Raw genomic sequence first — 20,433 nt, 5'->3', positions numbered from 1 at the left:
TGTTCCTTGTCTGTGTTTTACTTGTTCTACAGCTTCCAGCCCACACTGCTTGTCTGCTTCTCAGAACTGTTTCACAACCAGATTAAAGTGAACTGGGCCCTGCTTAAGTGACTCCATTACTTAAAAAAATATTTAATTATGTAGATGTAGTCAGTTGTGGGTTTGGTGAGATTTTTGGTTTGGTTTGGTTTGGCTTTTTGTTTGATTGGTTGGGGTTTTTTGCTTGCTAAAGGGTTACCATGGTATGGCAGCATTACGATAATGACTACTGAGGAAAAGACTGGAAAACTTCATCTGAATTGTCTGCTTGATATTACAGGTGATGGAAAACAGAAGGTGAAGCCTACTGCTCTTGCAGAAACTAAAAAATTCCCTTGACAAATCAGAAGGCTTTTCACTAGAACACCACCCTATAAATCTTAAGAGAAACGGCTACATTTTATAGATAATATATGTATATCTATATCTACACAGTTATGTACTTCAGAACATGTATTACTACTTAAATACTATTAGATGGATATTTGCAGAATTGAGAGTTTTCTGCTACAAATATCTGACCTGCAAAATTCTGAGGGCCAGCTGACTTAATAATAAAACTCTCTTTCCTGTAGCAGTCAAGAATCATTAATTGATAATACTATACTTTAAATTTAGGGTCTGATTTTCGAGTAGCTAGTAGCCTGCTTTCATATCTTAAATAAGACAAAATTTTTAAATACAGAATTTGAGCTTCAACCCTGAATAAAGCAAAACTGGGTGTAGTTTTAATAATTTATTTACTCCTTTAGCAAGAAAATCTTTGTTAAGTCCTATTTTTAATTGGATAATGGGTGGTTTGACTCAAGACATTTCTAAGTTAGTTCTTTTGAGAGCTGCATAATTTTCTCATCCTATAACTTATTTCCCATGAGTGTTTTACTTCCAGTAATAAATACAGCCTTGATAGCTTTTTAGCTGAGATTAATTCCTAGCATGTTATGCTTCTGCTTAATATAATAACATCTGGTTTGCAAAGAGGCAAAGAGTAGAACTAGAAAAAAAAAATCCTATGAAGAGGTTTCTGATTCATCTTTCAGAGAATTTTTAATCTCAGGGCATGCTTGACCTTGGAATTAAGGAAAGGCAGGATATGCAGGAGTGTAAATTGGAGCAGGAACATCTTTATACTGGTCCAAGAGAAAACTCTCAGGCAAGCTTTCTTACTACAGAAGACACTTAATGGCCATGTGCCTTTCCTAATAAAGGAGGAGATAAAACCAGCTAGATATGGAATAAAGTGAGATTATCTGAGATTTTGTTTATGCTTCATAGTAATACATGGGTAATTTATAGATAGGCATATTTATAATGGCAAAAACATACTCCAGTAAATAGCCAAATAAAGGATTACTGTTGTTGTAGTTCAACAGAAACTATTTTAATAATTTCTATGAAATAGAATGTGGGAGACTGAAAATAAGAACAGGAGGTTACAGATTTTAGGTTTATTTCTTAGTAGCTATGTAGTTAATCAAAGAACATCTGCATAGCACTGGGATGTTACACAATTAATTAATTTGCACTTTAAAAATAGCAGCTTAATTTTAGACATGTTACTAGTTTACACTGTATAAGTGGCTGACTAATCTTACAGTAAGTGAAATTTTAAAATAAGTGAGCTGCATTAACTCAATAGCCTAGTATACAAATTCCACAACATTTATACAGTTAATATATTTTACAAAGTAAATTCAAGAACATACAAGCAAATACTCTGAAATTCTCTTCTATATACACTAGAGAGCTGCTGTATCCTTCACAGATATTAGTCATGTCATCTTAAATTTCTGATTTTCTGGACTGAAGAATTAAAGCAGAATGAATCTTCTTCTGTGTCAGTTCCGCTCTCAGTGCTCGTAAATCAGATGCTGCCTGCTTTCTCATCTGCAAAAGAACCCAACATTTAAGGAATGGCAATTTAAGGAAGTTTTTTTTTGGAGCTGACATGCATATAGGTTTATATAACTAAGACTGAATTTTATACAGGATGGCTGAATAAAGGGTATCTTTCATCTTCGAAATTTTACATGTTCTGGAACTACTTTGTTGTGTACTTTGCCTTGATGTTTTTGAGACAACTGCAAATTAATTGTTCTTTCCACTCCTTGCTAGACAATGGAAGTCATAATAATTACAACCACCCTGGAGTACCCAGTACACAGGAGTATGGGCAATCTCTGTGATGTAGAACACTCTTATTAGCTTTCAGGGCTTGAAAGCTGTCCAGTGTGAAGGCATATACTAAACTACATCTTCCTTCTAAAAATTCATAGGCAACACTGGTATGGAATAAAGCAGATGAAGAGGTGTGTCATCCGCTTAGATGTAGTTCTTCAATTACCTTTTGAATGAAATGAGAATTGTAGGAATAGGATTGTGAACCTTAGCTCACAATCATAGTACATTGAGTATCTAAGTCACTACATTGAGTATTACATACATTGAGTATGCTAAAGTCACACACCTAACACCTTAAAACTAACAGCATAAAACAAGAACTGTTTAGCAAATATCTACATCATCTAATAATTGAGACGTTCTAATTTTTTCTATACATTGCCACATTTTGACTGTTCTAATTAAAAGTCACAGTAACTTAATTTCTATTAGGAGTCTCATTTTTGTATCATCTAGTTTCCTCCTCAGTTGATGGAGTTCATGCTGCACTGTAGCAATCCGGATGATTGTGTAATTCTGTGTGAAACAACAACAAACCTCCAAGTGCAGCATTAGTGTATCTGCTCCCTGGGTGTTACTTCAGCACCCAGAAGCAATCCTCCAACAGCCTCTTTCCAACTCCCCTGCCTTCCCACCCTGCTGGTGCCTGCCTGGCTGCACGTCGCTCACGAGGGCTGGGGAGCACCCCTGTGCTCAGACTAAGAGCTCAGGAAATCCTGGCTCCCTTCTCGGGGTGCTGGCCACTACAGAACCTCTGTGGGACTGGTACAAGGGAGACCAAAAAACCCCACCCCTGATATGCCACTCAAAATAATGTGTCTGAACATAGCCAGCAATGCAATGTCAACCTTATTCACATTTGTTTTTTGTAGATATTTCAAGATAGCTCAAATAATACATGTTTGTATATAATATACACTCAGATCGTACATTCACACACCTTTCAGATGCAAGAGAGAGACATTTATTTTTCCTAGGCTAGCTTCAGTTTTGTCAACAGCCTTACTTCCATTAATGCATTTAGAAAATCAGCAGACAACTGTTGGAAAGGGTGTTTCCTCCTTTTCTTTTATCTTTTCTCTTTTTAATCCCTCTGAACTTCCTATGAAACTTACAGTTGCACAGTAGTTGAAGTTTAACTACTTCAAAAGCTATGGATATGTTTTGCATGCTCCAAACATTCATTGCCTCCTTGTATGAAATCTCAGACGATAGAAACAAAGTAGAACTGAACAATCCATTAACCATACTGAACAAAAGGGGATTTTGTTACAAAAAAGTACCAACAGAAAGCAGAAAAAAACAAATGCTCAGACTCAAGCACTTCTGCAGTCTTTTTGAGACAAATGGCCTGAAGGAATTCTGTCTGATCATTGAGCTAAAGCTAGTTTACAAGTTATTGGTTGGTGATAAATCTGTTTCTTTAATTTATATTTTATACAAGAAAACCTCAGACTGAAAAAAGAGATAATAAATAATATAAGCAAATACCTTGGGGTTTGTTTGGTTTGGTCGTTTTTTACTATCCCTGGTTTCCAATTGCAAGAACAATTTCTGGTGATAAAGCTCTAAATCTTGTTGCAGTTTGTTAAGTGTCCTCCAGTGAAACTGTAGCTTTCTTGGTCTCAAAGTACTTCTTCTTCCATTCCTTACACACTGCACAGGAAAACAGTAATAGCGTTTGGCCTTGTTCACCTCATCCTAAATTCTGCTGAAGACAGTCATGACCAGCTCACCTCACAAGCTTCAGCTGGCCAATGCATAACTGAAACATGGCAAGAGGTTTCTTTAAAATAAACATTTAGTGAAAAAATCTTCATTAAAGTTACATTCACTCTAAATGCAACTGAATTTTCACACAAACACCTGCAACAAAAGGCTCTATCTGTCCACCGAGATAAAACACAGGGTCCAAACACAAAGTTTATTCAGCCTGGCTGTCCTGCAGGTTCTGCTGCACCTAAGTGCTCCTATGAAGAGTGGTATGCCCAGCACAGCCTGAAGTCCACAGCTCTACTGTCACAGAAAACGTAGCATTGTAGAATTAGGCAAAATTTATGCTCTTCGTGGCCAGAGATTTTGAACAGCTTCATTTATTACTGACCTCCCACATTATGGGAGACAGTTACCTTTACACCTCACTGTGATTCCTCCTGTGTTGTCAATGTGCTATCAAGAGGCGGCACATAAATGCCCCTGTATGTGCTGTGGCAGTCTTATGGCCACTGCATATCTGCAGCATCTTAAATTAATCCCTTCTTTTGAGGCATATTTTATGGAAGCAGGACAACTGAAACTTATCCAAAAGAACTCAGCTGTTGCAGGATGACTCTTTGCCAGGTGACAGAGCGCCTGTCAGCATGGCAGTCTTAGGAGGGTATTAAACACAGACTCAGCTGGGTGTTACTGCAGAAAATGCTCTTTCTTTAATATCTTGTAAAGAAACATGCTTGCTATCTGCCCTTGCTTACAAAACTCTTCAGGTCTGATAAAAAATTCAGAGGTACTGATGCTTCCTACAGAACCTGCAGAAGCTGTTTGAATCGTTGTGAAATAACCTTTATTTTACCTAACTGGATAACATAATTTAAGCCAATGCAGGTGTCATTTAGGGCTTATCTCTAGCTTGAATTGCAGCTCCATGCTACTACAGATTTACTGCTTCACATACCCAAGTTTGGGGTTTTTTAAATACAAATTCCCCATGCTGCACAGTGCAGTGCAGTCATATCCTTAGAGAATAACTGAAGGAATGAGCTTGTCTCCTTTCAACGAGCCACAAGTAACAGCTGAGACTTGTAATAACTTAGCTACATTTAAGCACAAAGAGAAAGCTCTCAAAACATCAAAATTATTAAATCTCATCTCTGTATATCAGGGATGTGACTTAGGGAAGATAGTTTTAAGTATAAACATGAAAATAATTTTATGAAGAAAATTTGTGTGAAATTTCAATGAGATTTGACCTTGTTAAAAATCAAGGTTTGTCAAGCTTGTCACAACAGGCTTGGAAGTTCTATGTCATAAGCTGAATGCCATTGGATAGGAGGAACAAAAATTATTATGCTGCAATTTACCCAAAGCCCTGTCAACAAACCCTGTGAGCTAAAGGCAGGATTAGAATATGCCAAGCTGCCCTGGGCCTCAGAGAGAAGCAGCCTGCAGCAGCTCTCTGAGCACTGCACATACATAAGACACAACTTGAATAGTTTAGGAAAGCCAGAATAACCTTAACTTTATAAGATATGCTACAAAAAAAAAAAAAAAAAAAAGTGGAAGGAAACACTGCAACCTTGAATTTTTCTAGCATGCCATTACACAAAATGAGTCTTCTTGGAGCTATTGGTTAGCAAACTGCTCTCTCTGTAATTAAGCTCACTGACAAGGAGACAAATCTTTTCACATTGGTTTCAGTGTAATTTCTCAATCACGGAAAATTCCAGAATAAATTAAAAGTGTACCATAGTATCTCCTCAGCTTATTTTGTTCCAGTAGCCCTTTAGCTTTTTTGCTCAGTTTTTCTCAAGTTTTTTCCATGTGCCTTCTGTCTTCCTTCATTTGTTGCAATTGTTCTACCATCTTGTTTTCTAAAGATATTATATTTAGCAAGCATTTGAATACCCTAAGTACAAAGGATCAGTCAAGACTTTTGTAATGCACTCATCACAAATTATGCCAAAAGCTCAGTCAGAACAAGCAGTAGAAACAATTTCATTTTAATCAGATTTCATTTTAATCTAACTTTTCAGAATATCTGGTGCTTTAGAAAAAGGGAGAAATCCAGCATGCATCCAGGCTTTCACACACACAGGCAAACAAACATCTTTCTATATGTTTAGACAATATATCACTAAAACTATGTAACCAAGAAATATATTCACTCCATACATTGCAAACTCTTGCCAATGAAGCCAAAAAAGCCTTCAAAAGACTATTTCCTGCTTAAAATACATTGCAATATGAACTGTAGAGAAATCTTGCCTTAAACTCCAGCTGGCAGGACAATATCTCAGACTTCCACTAGTCTGCAACAATAGGTCTAACGCTTAACTTCTCACTATCCTCCTCCTCAGCAACACTACTTGTGATTTTCTTTGCTACATTCTCACTTGAGCCAGTAGTATTTCATCTGATCTCCCTCCTTTTCTCCTTCCATCCACTTGACAAGTTGGCTTTTCTAGTGCTGGGAACCTGCCAAGCTCTAGGACAGCCCATGCAATGATAAATACCTGGAATTTTCTATTCATAAATTAAAATTTGTAACAATACTGGGAATTAATGCATGTATAGCGTAGGTATTTATGTCTTCATTGACTCCAGTCTTGATTAAATGTTCACTTCCTTGCAATTTCTTGGAATCATGTACTCGCTGCCTGAATTACAGGAACTTGAGCTGGATTTACAGTAAATGCCAAAAAAAGTGGACTAGAAGCTGAAATACACTCTTTTGGACTAGTAAGATGATTTTGCTTGTTTCCATCTGCCTATAGAGTCAAAAGACACAACTGTAAGTACGCAACCATAATCCTGAATAGTTACATTAGACACATGCCCTGAAAGTGGCCTGAGTGAACGAGAGGGCTGAATTTGACTTCTGCAGATAGGCTTTTTTATTCTGTTACCAGGACACATAACACTAAATTACAAACAGCTGGATCTCTGCAAACAAAATGAGAACACTGAACACTTCCATCACAGAGAACATATAGACTGTTGCTAATGGCTCTTGTCCATGCCCATAATCCCCAAGTTACTGAGTCCCATGCAAGACCAGGAACTAAGGGCCTTTAAACAGCCACCTGGTTTGTTAATTATGAAATCAAAAACTGTCAATTTCTAAACTAAAACTTGTAATTGCAGATTTTAATTGTTTAGAAATACAGTTTATATTCATTAGAAAATATGCTAAATAGCAGTACATGAATTAAATTTTCTCAATTATTCTCAAATCTTTCATATTTATAATGAGTCACCAGTCTTACAAAATTAGACTGTTTCTAGGTGGAGGACTATATTTATTGCTCAAGATTAGTAGGAATGTTACCTTGAAAAACATACCTGATTATCCAGTTTTTCACCAAGACCAGCTCTAGTCTTCTTAGGTCTGTTTCGTTGCAAGCTAAAATAAAATCAAAAAAACAAGTGAAAGTTCATTGAGCAAAATGTTTTTTCCCTTCCTTTTCTTTCGTTTGTTTGAAGTCTATAAAGTAAGTTTGTATTGGTGAATTATTACTATCCATTATTTTAGAAGATGCATTATTTGCTAACCTTTGTTTTTTGTGGACATAATCTGTAGTTTGGTCTTCCATTATTTTAAGAATTTCAGCATCCTGTGTTCTGTCTCTTCGTAATTTGGTATCTTTTTGATGCTCATTATTTTCCATGTTTGCTAGTTCAGTGACAGGATAGTGATGACAAAAATACATAGATTACACATGCAAAAATCAGGCTGGTTTGACTGTCAATGACTGGACTTTCCAACCTGTTCTGGAAATTCAGTGAATCAGCACAGCTGATTGTGGTGTTATCTCTAGGATTTGGAAATGTTCCATGAATAACAGAAGAAAGAAATCAGGGAAAAAAAAAAGATATTTTTGTTATTAGAATTTATATCTGACTAATTCTGGTGATTAGACAAATGTATCAGCTATAGTAAAGTGTTTATAACAGCATAGAGTGATAATGAAGGATTCACAAGGTAAAACCACATCTCTTTGAAAGATATCATCATTATTTTTAAAAAATGGAATATTGTTCTGATAGTGCTATTCCTATTTAAGCTTTAATTAAAGATTTATTAAAATTTATCTTTCCTTTCTAGAACTCTTGCTTTAGCACAAAAGACAATAACACGCATGTGTACCTTTTTGATATTTAGCGTGATTTTGGGGTCTTTTGTTCCCTGGCCTTGTTCATCACTGTGGTTTACATGAGTAAGAGCAGTTCCTGTGGCTTTGTAATTTCACTTAGGAGCATTGCAGTCTTCTTGATCTTGGCTGAGATGATTTTGCTCAGAGGTCTGTAATACAGGGTCACACATTCCAGACTCCTGGTCTGCAGGATTTGAATGACTTGGTGTGAGGAGAGGTCCATCAGATCCACTTTGATCCACATAATAACTGATAATATGAAACAGAGATATTATTTTATTGTAAATGTTAACTGTAAGATTTATTTTTCTTCTCATTCATCACCCTACTTCACTACACTGGTAAAGCTTACCTTTTTCTTCAAACTGTTTTTTTGGAATACTGTTGTTATTGTCTTGCTTATTGTTTGTGTATGAAACTGGAACAGGCTCTTTCTCACCCCATTCCACAGGACTGGGCACTTCCAGATTTTCTACCTGATGCCTGCTTCGTATACTTTGTAAAAATGGTTTGCCTTTTTCAGGTTTCTGTTGGGAAAGGCTGGATAATCTTGATCCATGACTAAACCTATTAGCTTCTTCACTAACGTGATGTTTTTGCTGAGGTGATGATGGCAAAGGATAAGCATTTTCAGAATATTCTACTCCAGGTAATAAGTATAATTCAGGATGAAGTGCCTGAAATTACAGAGTTTATCCATCAGACAAGACAAAGAAAATGTCCAATGTAAAGATTCTGAGAATGGTACCTTACAAGCCATGCAGTACTTACATAAGGAGGAGCAAATGACTTCAGTTCCAGTTCTGTTTCCTGCTTTGCTTTCACCACGGAAGATAAAGTATGGAAGTGTAACAAATACAATACGTTTTTCATCAATAGTGTTGCATGTAACATATGAATTCTATTGTCATTTTTACAAACTGCATTGTTTTATAACCATCACTATAATCTGTAGTGGCCTTATGGGGTAAAAGTATCTCAGACTACATTTGTATTTTCTGACAGAGTTCTGAAACTGTCTGTTTTCAAAATCTTACTCAGACCCACAAGATTACATGCACGTATTGAATGTTTTATTATCCTTTGGTATCTCTTATGGTTCAAAGGACATGATCCAACAGTCACACGAAGAGAAAATTTTCAACTTTATCAAAAGTTGCTTCAAGCTGAATCTGGACAGAAATGCTGAGTCTCACATAATTTTCTCTATTTATCTAATACAGTATTGCAAAATATTGAATGTATATGGGAAAAAATAGAATATTATCCTATGTCTTCTTGTATTTATTTTTTCCCTTCATATTATTTTTATGGCATACACTTTCACATTTCAACAGCTGTCCTAAAAACAAACTCTAAAATAGTCAATATATATTTGAAAGATGTGTTCCAATGTAAGGAAAAGAAATCTGAGCTTACATTCAAATAATTATATTGAATTAAACATACAGGTTATATGCAATAAAGGAAGAGCAAATGAACATTATTTTAGTTTATGTTTATCTTTTAATTTAAAAGACCATTGCTTGCAAGTAGGGCACATCTCTTAGTTCTGCTTACATTGTTAGAGTTGTGAAACAGAAGGCTAAGGGGAGAGAACACTCAACAAATATTTGATCATGGAGATGTAATTCAATGAGGTTACCATGACCCTAAACAACAAATAAAGCAGTTGGTTTATTGCTTTACACTTTGTTATAAAGTTAAACATCAAGCAACAGTACCTCAAAGAAAATACCTCAAAGAAAAACTATGTTTCATTTGTCTCTATAAATCTTCATGTATGTTACCAGTATCTTTAATTCTCTATTAACATAAAATACTTTATTCATTTTCTGATATTATAAAGGCTGGAAAATTTCTCCATTTACCTCTGAACTATGTCGAGAAGAAAATTAATCATCTTACTTATTATCATCCAGTTAAGAAGACCTCAATTCACTAAAAACATATGCCTACTTTCCAATTAAGTTTCTTTTAATGTTTTTCCACCTAGTTTTTGCATATTACTTAGTATTTATTCTAATCTTCTGTGAGAGTGATTTTAGTGATAATTCAACTGGAAATGAAATAAAGCATGACACCAAATTTCCTGTTCGTATTTAATTTCCAAATCCATGAGAAAGAGGTAAAATGAGACTTGGAAAAAGTGTTCTATAATTACATAAATTACTTAAATCTTTGTGTATTACATGAACAAACTTTCAACTGGACTAATTTTGAAGTTTATTTAATCTTTAGCTATACTTTGTAAGATATATATGTAGAATTGATGTGAGGACCAGTTATGATTCACACATGTAGGGGTTTTATTACATCTCAGGCTGCATTATTGGACTAAACGGTGGAACATCTAGAGAAGCTTTCATTCAGAGAATTTTGTCTTAAATGCTTTTGGGCAGGTCACAGCAGGATCCATTAGAGGAACTCTGACTGAGCTTCCACTGCAAATTTGTAAAATTAATTATTCCCAACTGTGTACAGGTAGTAATGGACTTATGGGTTTAGTTTTTTTTTTAATGAAACCAGATTTATCACATTTATCACATTTGGACTTATCAAAGCCATTATATTTTCAATGGATGGCAACTAATTACACCTGTTTCTTTAAAGGGTATTTCTAATACAACTGTCCAGCTTTGCCTTTGCACTTGGGGCAGCAGATATGATCTGACAAGAGCTTATGCTGCAGCATGTTTAAAAGAAATGCTAACAGTGCTCCTAAATTTATCTCTACTTTATGTGGTATTATCTCATCTGCAGGAATGAAATCTCTGCTTTACATTATAAAACAGAAGAGCACCAAACAAAAAAAAAAAAATAACTTACCACTGCTAGTTTTTTCCCAATGCATTTTAAAAATCTGAATTTATCTGCAACTGTCACTCCACCCAGGTACTCTCCAAGCCTCTCCCAGAGCACTCTTAATGTGATGTGAGGAGACACCCTAGAATGTTGTCATTCATTAATACATCTGTAAAATCAAATAATGATGGCTAGTTAGTAGGAGGGGGAAGATAATGGTCTGTACATGCTGGCTTGCACAGACAGAATGACCAAAACTGGGAACTGTGTCCTAGAACTGAACCCAGTTACAGCCAGTCTTGGTGTGGCACTCAGAACACTGCACTGTAAGGGCTGTCCTAACATTAACCAGCAAGTTTCACATTGTACCAGCCTCATACAAAGGGAGAATATGGAAGCAGACAAAATATGAAATTTACTTCTTCAGAATGTTGTTGCTCATCTGCAGATGAATAACAACACCTCTGGAAGCTACAGTCATGAACTTCCATTTAAGTGACATAGTTTCATGGGGCTGGAGCAGGACTCTTGAACATTCCCTTCAAGCACCCAGGGCCAGAGGAGCCTTCAGCACTGTCCACTTTAAGCAGCAGGCACATTCCTTTGCTTTTGTCTTCTCCAGCACAAATTCACAGTTGGGTGTGTGCATGAAAATGTATTTTAAATAAAAACCAAACACTGCAGTGTGAATATTTCCACCATGATTTGAGGATGAGAATGCTGACACAAATATGAATTGCATCATTCAATGTACTACATGAAAGTATGCAAATATTTAGGTAATGAGCCCAGTAGAAAAATCACTAGAGAATAAAAAGCATCCATCTCTGCACAATAAATCCAAATGTTCCAGAGGCATACCAAATACCAATTGTTCTATGCTGCCATATAAGAAACCAGAGAACAAATGCAGGCTGTTAATCACCCAGACTGATTTAATGGTAGGATGATTTTGGCCCAGGCAGCTCTCACTCCTCAAGCAAAGCACAGGCATTGGGGGATAGCACATGGCATTCTCAGCAAACAGTATACACAAGAACCTGCCAGGCCTTCCATTTGAACAGGTCTTCAACATTACCCTGTCAAGGTTTGTTTGCACTTGCAAGCAGCCCTACAGGCCTTCAGTTCACACCTCAAGCATGTAGTAAAAACACTGCCATTTTCACCTCATTAACACAATACTCCAGTGGGCTACAGTGTTTGCCTTGTATTATTTCAAATACCTTGGACTTAGAGGACCCTCCTCAAGATCATAAAACTGCGCTGGAGCACAGGCAGGAGGCAGAGACCAAAGTCTGCAGGGTGGACACATTTACAATGTATAATGGGGGGAAAGTATCTAGGCATCCAGATCCTGAGATGTAGGGCAGAAATTTATCTAAAAAAATTATTTGCCAGTGCAGCTGCTGGGAAAATACAATAATATTAGTCTGTCACTTGCTGCCACTGGCTGGCAGAAAACAGTCACATACCAGTCACTTGCTTCAGGGTGTCCCTTTAAAAGTTATGCAAACTAGAGTTCATTACAGCCATCTCATCTAGAAATAATAAAAGTTTGGCTTCTATGGTGAGGAATGAAAAAAAATCTCAAAGAGGCTAAGAAATCAAGTTCATGGGAACAAGAACTCAGGGCCATAGACAATTACACCCTTAACATCTTCCTCTAATTTCACAGCTAATGGAAGTAGCCTGTACTTTGACATAGGAATCCTTTGGAAAGCTGACTCAGACAGCACTAGGATTGTCAAGCTTACTGAACAACACAGTTATCAACAGCTTCCAAGCCACAGGAATATCAACAAGGCTGCTATTCCCTCTCCTGGATTACAATAAAAGAGGTTTTTGGTTTTTTTTTAAGACAGTGATTCACTGGCCAGGTACTAGTTATTGTTAATGCTAATGTACTGCAGCATTGCATAGTACCCATAGAAGAATTAATTAGCAATTATCTAAGAGTCACTAGCAAGCAACAATACCCAGGCAGATATAAACCCACTGAAATCAGTGAGGATCCTAATTTAATTTGATGCCTCAGTGAAATAAATTTACACTAGAAAATATGGGGCAGTGGCAGATGTCCATGACATGAAATGAGGTTACCACTTTAGACATGTATTCTACACCTCTGCTGCAGACTAGAACAGCAAACAAAATGGGTATATGCACTTATTTTCTCTGATTTTGCTCAGCCTTTCAACAAAAGTAGCTGTGAGAATGAATAAATTCTGCCCTACATGCTCATACCTGACTGCTGTCAGTCTTTTCAGCTACACTGTGTATTGTCTTAAGTGGGTAACACAAGACTCAATTTAAATTAATTAAAATGTCTATTCCCCACAGTTTTAGCTGAATTAACAGGTTTTGCACAGATGTAGACAAGGTGCATGTAAAAGCTCAGTGTCAATACACATCTTTACATTATCTGATTTTTCTACAACTTCTCACCACACTAGATACTAGATTTTGTGAGCAAAGTGTTTAGGAGTATAATAAAAGCTTTCAAAGTCATGACAGATTAAAAATGCAACTCCCTGTGCCAGGCTTGAGCCTAGGACTGGGAACCAGGGTATTCTTTCAGTAAGTCCTTTAAACAGCTACCTGAGAGCACACCCAGTACATGGTGTTGTGCACAGCCTTTCACTGCTCAAGAAGAAAGAGGAAATGCTGCTGGTTCATGGGTTGTAACGCTTCCCCTTGAGAAACAAGGCATCAGCTCTTCCTCTGGACTGACAGAGCTCAGATCATCATACCCCTGTTCCTGGGAACTGACAGGCTATCCTGTCTTCATAAAGCCACTGTCTTGAAGCTGGCCCATTGCCCAGAAGAATTCCAGATTTTGATAATCAGACTCAGGGAGATAGAAAGAATATAAGATATGATTTTACAATATAAATCATTCTGCAGAAATACTAGCACTGCTCTGGAAGTGCTTTTCAATGTCTACACCACGGGCTGCAAGGGAGCTAAGCCTGACAGAGTACAAATTAACATAATGCTAGTTATGGTCACCACTTACACTCCAGAAATTTAATTAGACAATGAGTTTCTGCTGCAGATGTAATCATGCTCTCTAGAGCAACAGTTGGACTAAAAGTTGGACTGAAGGACAGTGTGAAGGACCTACCACATATATGAAACCTAAAACTATACTCACCTTATAAATCAGCTGACACAAATTTGCTTTTAAGAGCTACAGGAACTGTATTCAGCTTGAAGTTCCACACTTCTGCTGGGACACAAAACACATGAAGCTCCAATAGCTAGAAAAAAGAACAGATGTAAATGTATTACCATCCTCTTCTTATACACTTTGTTTTGTTTAGGTGGACTTCCAATTTGTGTAGGCAAGAATGGTTCCCTTGGTATTAGCACAGGGACTAGAACAGTGAGGTCCTGTCTCACAGTGATGACTAGATTGTGAGAACAGTGACAGCAGAATAATTTGTGACTGAGTGCTAGCTGACAGCATCTAAATAAGTCACATTAGAACAAGCTCTCCAATGGAAGTGAGATAATAGAGAGCCTGTGCTACTGCTGTGTATCGCTGTGACAGCAATGGAGAGATCTTACCAAAAACAAGTGATACTCTGGAGAGTGTCATGACTACAAGAATTCCTCAGCTGAAATCCTACCTTTGTTCATCTCATAAAAAATGCAAAGCCCTGAAAGCTTGATTCAAATAGCACCACAACTTGTGTCATCAAGAAAAAAAATTCAAAATATTTCTGACTTGTTAATAATATTAGCTACCTTGGAAACACAAAAATGCTCCTGCTAATGTCTGCAAAAGGAATAACTAAGCTGGCTCTGAGCAAGGTTCGCTTGGGCTGTGTTTGGACCCATGGTAGTTGCTGCACTGCTAATTTCCAGCTCTTGATATTTTTAGTAAAAATCAGATAGTATTGACAAGGATTATATACTTCAGTTTAACTAAAAACCATGCAAATAAGCTATAATAAATATTTCTACAAGTCTTGAGTTACTTAATATGAACTAGAAAATAATTATTTCTATATATACTATTTTAAAAGCACATATTTTTTCCCTCTCAGGTATTCTAGAACCTTATTTTGATGTATTTTTATTTTTTGATTGTGAAATCTAAAAAATCTTTGTGAAAAGTGGAAAAAACCTCTCACTGTGAAGTTTGAGGTCTCATTTGACTCAATGACATGGTGGTCCCTCTATGTGACCACAGCAAATGCCAGGTGGGCTTTCTAATTTTCTTTTTGATTGAAGCATTCTTTAAGAATGAGTTTCATGATAATCTGTTATGACAGAAGTTACTCCATAAATATCCTTTTTGGCATTTACTGATCTTTATTCCATTCATGAACATGGAAGTTGTGTCTGTGCTGAGACAGAAAGCTTCCAGCTAACTGCAAACAGAATCAACCACACCTTCTACACAAGGGAGTATCACCTAAGTAAATGGGGGAATTGCTGAATCACAGCCCTGTGCCTCTAAGAGATCTGCCCTAGAGCATTTCCTCTTAACATTTCCTCCCCTTTCAGAAAATATTTTGGTAGTATGCAATTTTCTACACAATTCCACTGTTTTCCTAAAAACACAGACCTAAATCCCCACAAAGCAAGATTCTTGCAGGACCTGGATCTGATAAAGTGATCATTACTATGAACTGGAGCAAACCCATTGTGCCAGCCAAATGCAGTGTTCTGAGGAAAAGTGACTGTGCCAGGCAACCATGTCAGAAAAATCTTCCATAACTTATAACCATGGTTCTGTCCTAACATTGTCATAGAATCATGGAGCGGTTTGGATTGGAAGGGACCTTTGAAGGTCAGCTAGTCCGAGCCCTGCAATGAGCAGGGACCCTTCTCACTTGGCCAGGTTGTCCAGATCCCCAAGTCCAATCTGACCTTCAAAGTTTTCAGGGCCATCTCCCATTTCTCTGGTTAACCTGTTTCAAGCTTTTACTACCTTTAGTGTAAAAAACTTCTTCCTTTCATCTCTCATCAACCCTCTCTCAGTTGAAAATCATATTGCAACAGGCCCTGCTAAAAAGCTTGTTTCTTTTCTATCTTTCTCTTTTTGTTAGGAGTTTCCTTTGTGTTCTCGCTTTGAAGGCTCTTCCAGCCCCTCTGAGGTTACAAACCTCTGGATTTTAAGCCTGCTGAACTCAGGTGCTGTTCTGCTCTCAACAGGAGATCTCTCTACTCCTCCTGCTTCTACCCCAGCTAATTCACCTGCTCTTGAGTACGAGTGACCAGACCTTCCAAGTCTCACTCAGGCGTAGTGGAATTAAGATTTCCTCATGTCAGTGGGAAATATCTACTTAACGGGGCCGTGTCTTTCCCTGCAAGCTCCCGAGCGTGGCACCCCACGGCCCCGTCACTGCCCACACGGGCTGCTGCCACGGCCCCTCGTACCGGGGAGATGCTGCACCTCGCAGCACCCGATGTCACCCCAGGCCTCACTTCACTGCCGATCCCGGTCACCTTCTGCAATGAACTAGGACTAGCAAACTGATCCTCCAGGCTACAGCCAACACTCAAACTGCTAGCACGAACTCAGTCAGGAACTTCATTCATTACATCTCAAAATAACCTCCAAACTTGGAACCCAGTGGATATCATCAGCAAGATTCGCCACCTTGGTGTGCAAGCAGCCTCCCGTTCCAGTCCCCACCATCAATGTTCAGGGCAGGGGTAGTTTCTGTGCCGCGGGCGGGTCCCGTCCCGGGCACACGGCGCGGCCCCGCCCGCCCGGGCCCGGGTGCGCAGGCGCCGCGGGTCCGGAGTTGTGGCCGCTCCGGGAAGTTGTGCTGGGAGTGCCGAGCCGAGCCCGCCGCCGACCCCGCCATGTCGGGCTCCTCCAACGTGGCGGCCATGAAGAAGGTGGTGCAGCAGCTGCGCCTGGAGGCGAGCGTGACCCGCGTGAAGGTGAGCGCGGAGCCGCGACGGGACAGGACGGGGCGGACGCGCCGCCATTTCACGCCCCGGGGCCGCGCCGGGGCCGGGCCGGGGCCGCCGGCTCCCACCTGCCCCGCCCCGCGGACCCGGCTGGGTGGCGGCGCCCGGGCTTTTCGGGGCTTCTCCTGGGGCTTCTCCCGGGGCTCCGTCGGGGTTCCCCCGCCGAGGCGAGCCCGGATCGGCAGCACGGCCGCTCCACAGCCACTCCTGCCCGGGGCTCGGCCGCTCGCTCCCCGCTGCCCCTCGGGCCCGGGGCCGCTCCCCGGCCGAAGCGCTGCCCGGGGCGATGGACGCGGCCCGCGCTGCCCGTTCGTGCCCTCGGAGCCGGGAGCGCCCTTCCCTCGGGCTCTGCCGAGAGGCCGCCTCAACAGGCTGGGCTGGCCCCGGCACGGCAAGATGGAGATGTCGCTGTCAGGCACACGAAGTGCATTGAACTTGTGCCGCGCCGGGGCGAGACCGCGCCTGGCACGGCAGAGAAACCGGGCAAACTGCAGACACAGAGTGTCAGGGGAAGATGCAACTTTTTGAGACTTCGATCGTTCTATTTTATGAGTTCAGGGTTACGGCAAAGAAAAGCAAGGCAAAGAATTTTTCACTGTTCAGTTTTTAGGAAGGTACAGCGTGCCAAAAACCCCTTTATCTTTATAAGGGTGCTCAGAACCCCATTGTCTTATCATAAGGATGGCTTTCCAAGGGAGCCTGAAATATGAGTTCAGTCGAGTAGAACATGTTAAACCATAAGACAGTATTTTTTAATTGTTTATGCTAGAAAAAGGATCTACATATATTTAATAAAATCATCTCCAAGATCTTGCTCATGTGTCACCCTTCATACTTAAAAGTTTACCAAGAAAACGAAAACTTCCAAATCACTTCTCATTCTTACATTGTTCATCTTCTTGTATTTAAGAAACAAAAAAACTACAATGAAATTATTGCATAAAATCTACATAAACTGTATTGCAGAATAATTTAGTAGTATTCTTTATACTTTTCAACATAAAAACCACATCCTCGGTAAAGAATGTTCAGTGAATTCTAATGCCAGCTTTTATTATAACTAGGTTTCTCAGGCTGCAGCTGACTTGAAGCAATTCTGCCTGCAGAATGCACAACATGATCCCCTGCTGACGGGAGTATCATCAAGTACAAACCCATTCAGACCCCAGAAAGTTTGTTCATTTTTGTAATTATGTCAACAACTTCAGTATCTTTCAGTGGTAAGTTCTTGAATTACAATTCCTAAACTCTTTTGTCATTTAAATGAGACAGGCTCTATGAAAGGCATTCAGTAACATCTGACTTGTGCAGGTGGTGTTGGTCTAGATCCCATTCCTGATCCCTTCTTCCCTTTTCTGGTCATAGCTCTGTACTGGACACGTGCTGGCCATAGGCATTATGAGCAGCACTTTGCTGTTACAGAGATTCCATCAGTTTGTGTTGCTGTAGCAAAATGGTGGGACCAGCTACGACTGAGCTGCTATTTGGACTAACCCAGCTGAACAATAATTGTGCTGTGCTCTCTGTAAGGGTATTACTTCCCTTTTCTCACATAGAATTAATCACCTGACAGCATATGTGATGAATCCTGATTTTGGCAGATAAAACAGATTTCAGTTCTTAAACTTTTAAAGAACAATTCCAAAAACAGATTAGTGGTGTGGTCCTCAAGAAGAGCACTGACCACTGTCGGGGGGAGATGCCCTCTCTGCCAAAAGAAAAAAGTATATACTTTTTAAGAAGTATTTACTTTTAAAAGCCCATATGCCACTCAAGTAAGCTACTACAGGAGTAGCAGTTTAAATAACTAGAAACAGTGGAACACTCATTTGGATTTTCATTCCAGAACTTTTATAGATTCATTAGCACTACTGCTATCACTCATCTGCCATTTTGGTGACTAGATTTTAGGTTAAGCTCTTTAGAAAGATGAGTTTTAGATCCACAATAGTTTCACCAAAATTCAGTCACAATAACTTGGTTATTTTGACCACAGTAAATGCATTCATGATGATTTTACCGTGTTCCGTTTTCCTGTTGCCCCTTGACTTGAATCTGTTGGAGATGAGAGCACAGATGTTATTTCAAAGCACCTGCTACACAGTTAACTGTAGTTCACAATCCTTACAAATCTCATAGCGAGTTTTAACCTTGAAAAATTCTGTTTATGTAGCTGACTTCTATCATCCAAAGAATTGTAGTTTCCTAGATTTAAATTGTGCTGTTAGGCAGCTTTATAGAAAGGTGACCACAGTCAGATTGAATTGTTAAAATTATTCTCCCCTCAAGCAGACTGTAGAAAAGTTCCAGATGTGTGTGCTAGCAGTATAACCATGTTTAAAGACCAGCGTAGTAACAGTATAGAAGTTGATACTTAACCATTTAACAAGCAAAACCACTTCCCACATTGTTTTGAGCAGAGGATTACAACAGTATAACTGAAATGTGCTTCAGAGTTCTTGCAGCTTTTAAAGTTACTTCTATTGTGAATTTTTGCTGATATTTATTACTGATATTTAAAATTACTGATATTTAAAAAATACTCTTGGGTGCTACACAAGTGTAGCTTCAGCTGTAAGCACTAATCCAAGGAAGAAATCAGATCATATGTAAGCATTATAGACTGATAATTTATGCAAAGGCAAATAAACTGTACTTAATCTGTGACACACACGATTCCCCACCGGGGTCTGCCAAGGTTAAGAAATTCCTGGATTCCTGGGTGTGGATGTAGGGAAGCAATGTTTCCTCTGTCTCACATCACACCTGCATACACAGGGCATAGAAGGCTTAATATTTTCTTTCTCTATTACAGCCTTTGGAATGGAACTAATTTCTGTTTTAGTTACCCTACCTATATGTGAAACTCCTTCACTTTGCAGTATCTGTTGCAGGCACTTCCTGAAAAAAGGTGATTCTTTGTGGTTTTGGTGAACTAGTAGTGTTCGTGTATGCAGTCAGCACCACCTCACTGAAGAGGAAGTGTAATTTGTTAAGTTACACAACAAATTCCTTGCTTTTCAAAGGCAGAATAGAAACCTGGTGTTTTGGTGAGCACAAAGTGACGGAAACAGCTTCTTCTATCCTTCCACTTAGCAGTTTGGTTTCAAGGAGACACTAAGCTTCAGTTTTTATAAGAGCTTTGATTATCTTATTGTATCTTTGGGCATGACTTAAAATTTTATTAGTTTCAAAAATAAACAGCTGGGGAAAAAAGAGTGTATCTTTTCCTAAATAGCTGTCCATGGCATACTCTAAAACATAAGTATTCTTTGATTTGTCTCATTTAGTAGTGATACCTTTCTAACTAGATTTTGGTTTTGTTTTTCAGATCTTTTAGCATCTTTTCCTACCTGCTGATGTGTGTATGGGCAGAGTGCCTCGAGGAGTGGCCTGGTTTGAAGTCTGTAAAAAGCTTAGCTTTAATGTGCCAAATCTAACTTTTAAAGTGCTACTGTCGTCAAACTTCTTACCATCTACCTCTCCAGATGAACTGTATGCTAGTTACGTATTTCTGTTTCATACGGGAATCAGTTTTATACGCCAAGCAAAAAATAAAAGTGTCTTGACTTAGTCTGGTCTTGAAATTACTTTAAGAATTTTA

General features: G+C 38.8%; 2 protein-coding genes across 2 annotated transcripts; one reads left to right on the top strand and one right to left on the bottom strand.

The window, feature by feature from the left end:
- Positions 1–470: 470 nt before the first annotated feature.
- On the bottom strand, positions 471–16,642 carry SPATA1 (spermatogenesis associated 1). Its single transcript, XM_072932527.1, is given in 15 exon segments — positions 471–1,921; positions 2,633–2,736; positions 3,712–3,814; positions 3,816–3,876; positions 5,682–5,807; positions 6,587–6,704; positions 7,279–7,339; positions 7,489–7,617; positions 8,086–8,119; positions 8,122–8,339; positions 8,430–8,767; positions 8,862–8,920; positions 10,925–11,047; positions 14,059–14,155; positions 16,510–16,642. Coding segments are annotated over 15 exon segments (1,710 nt in total). The 5' UTR covers positions 16,549–16,642; the 3' UTR covers positions 471–1,821.
- Positions 16,614–20,402, top strand: GNG5 (G protein subunit gamma 5). Its single transcript, XM_002187161.7, has 3 exons — positions 16,614–16,799; positions 17,894–18,049; positions 20,161–20,402. Exons 1-2 carry the CDS (start codon positions 16,719–16,721, stop codon positions 18,017–18,019), a joined length of 207 nt encoding a protein of 68 aa, XP_002187197.1. The 5' UTR covers positions 16,614–16,718; the 3' UTR covers positions 18,020–18,049; positions 20,161–20,402.
- Positions 20,403–20,433: the final 31 nt, after the last annotated feature.

The sequence above is a fragment of the Taeniopygia guttata genome, chromosome 8, assembly GCF_048771995.1.
Source record: "Taeniopygia guttata chromosome 8, bTaeGut7.mat, whole genome shotgun sequence".
Lineage (NCBI taxonomy): Eukaryota > Metazoa > Chordata > Aves > Passeriformes > Estrildidae > Taeniopygia > Taeniopygia guttata.
The sequence above is the reverse complement of the archived record's forward strand: the minus strand, read 5'-3'. Positions and strand labels throughout refer to the sequence as shown.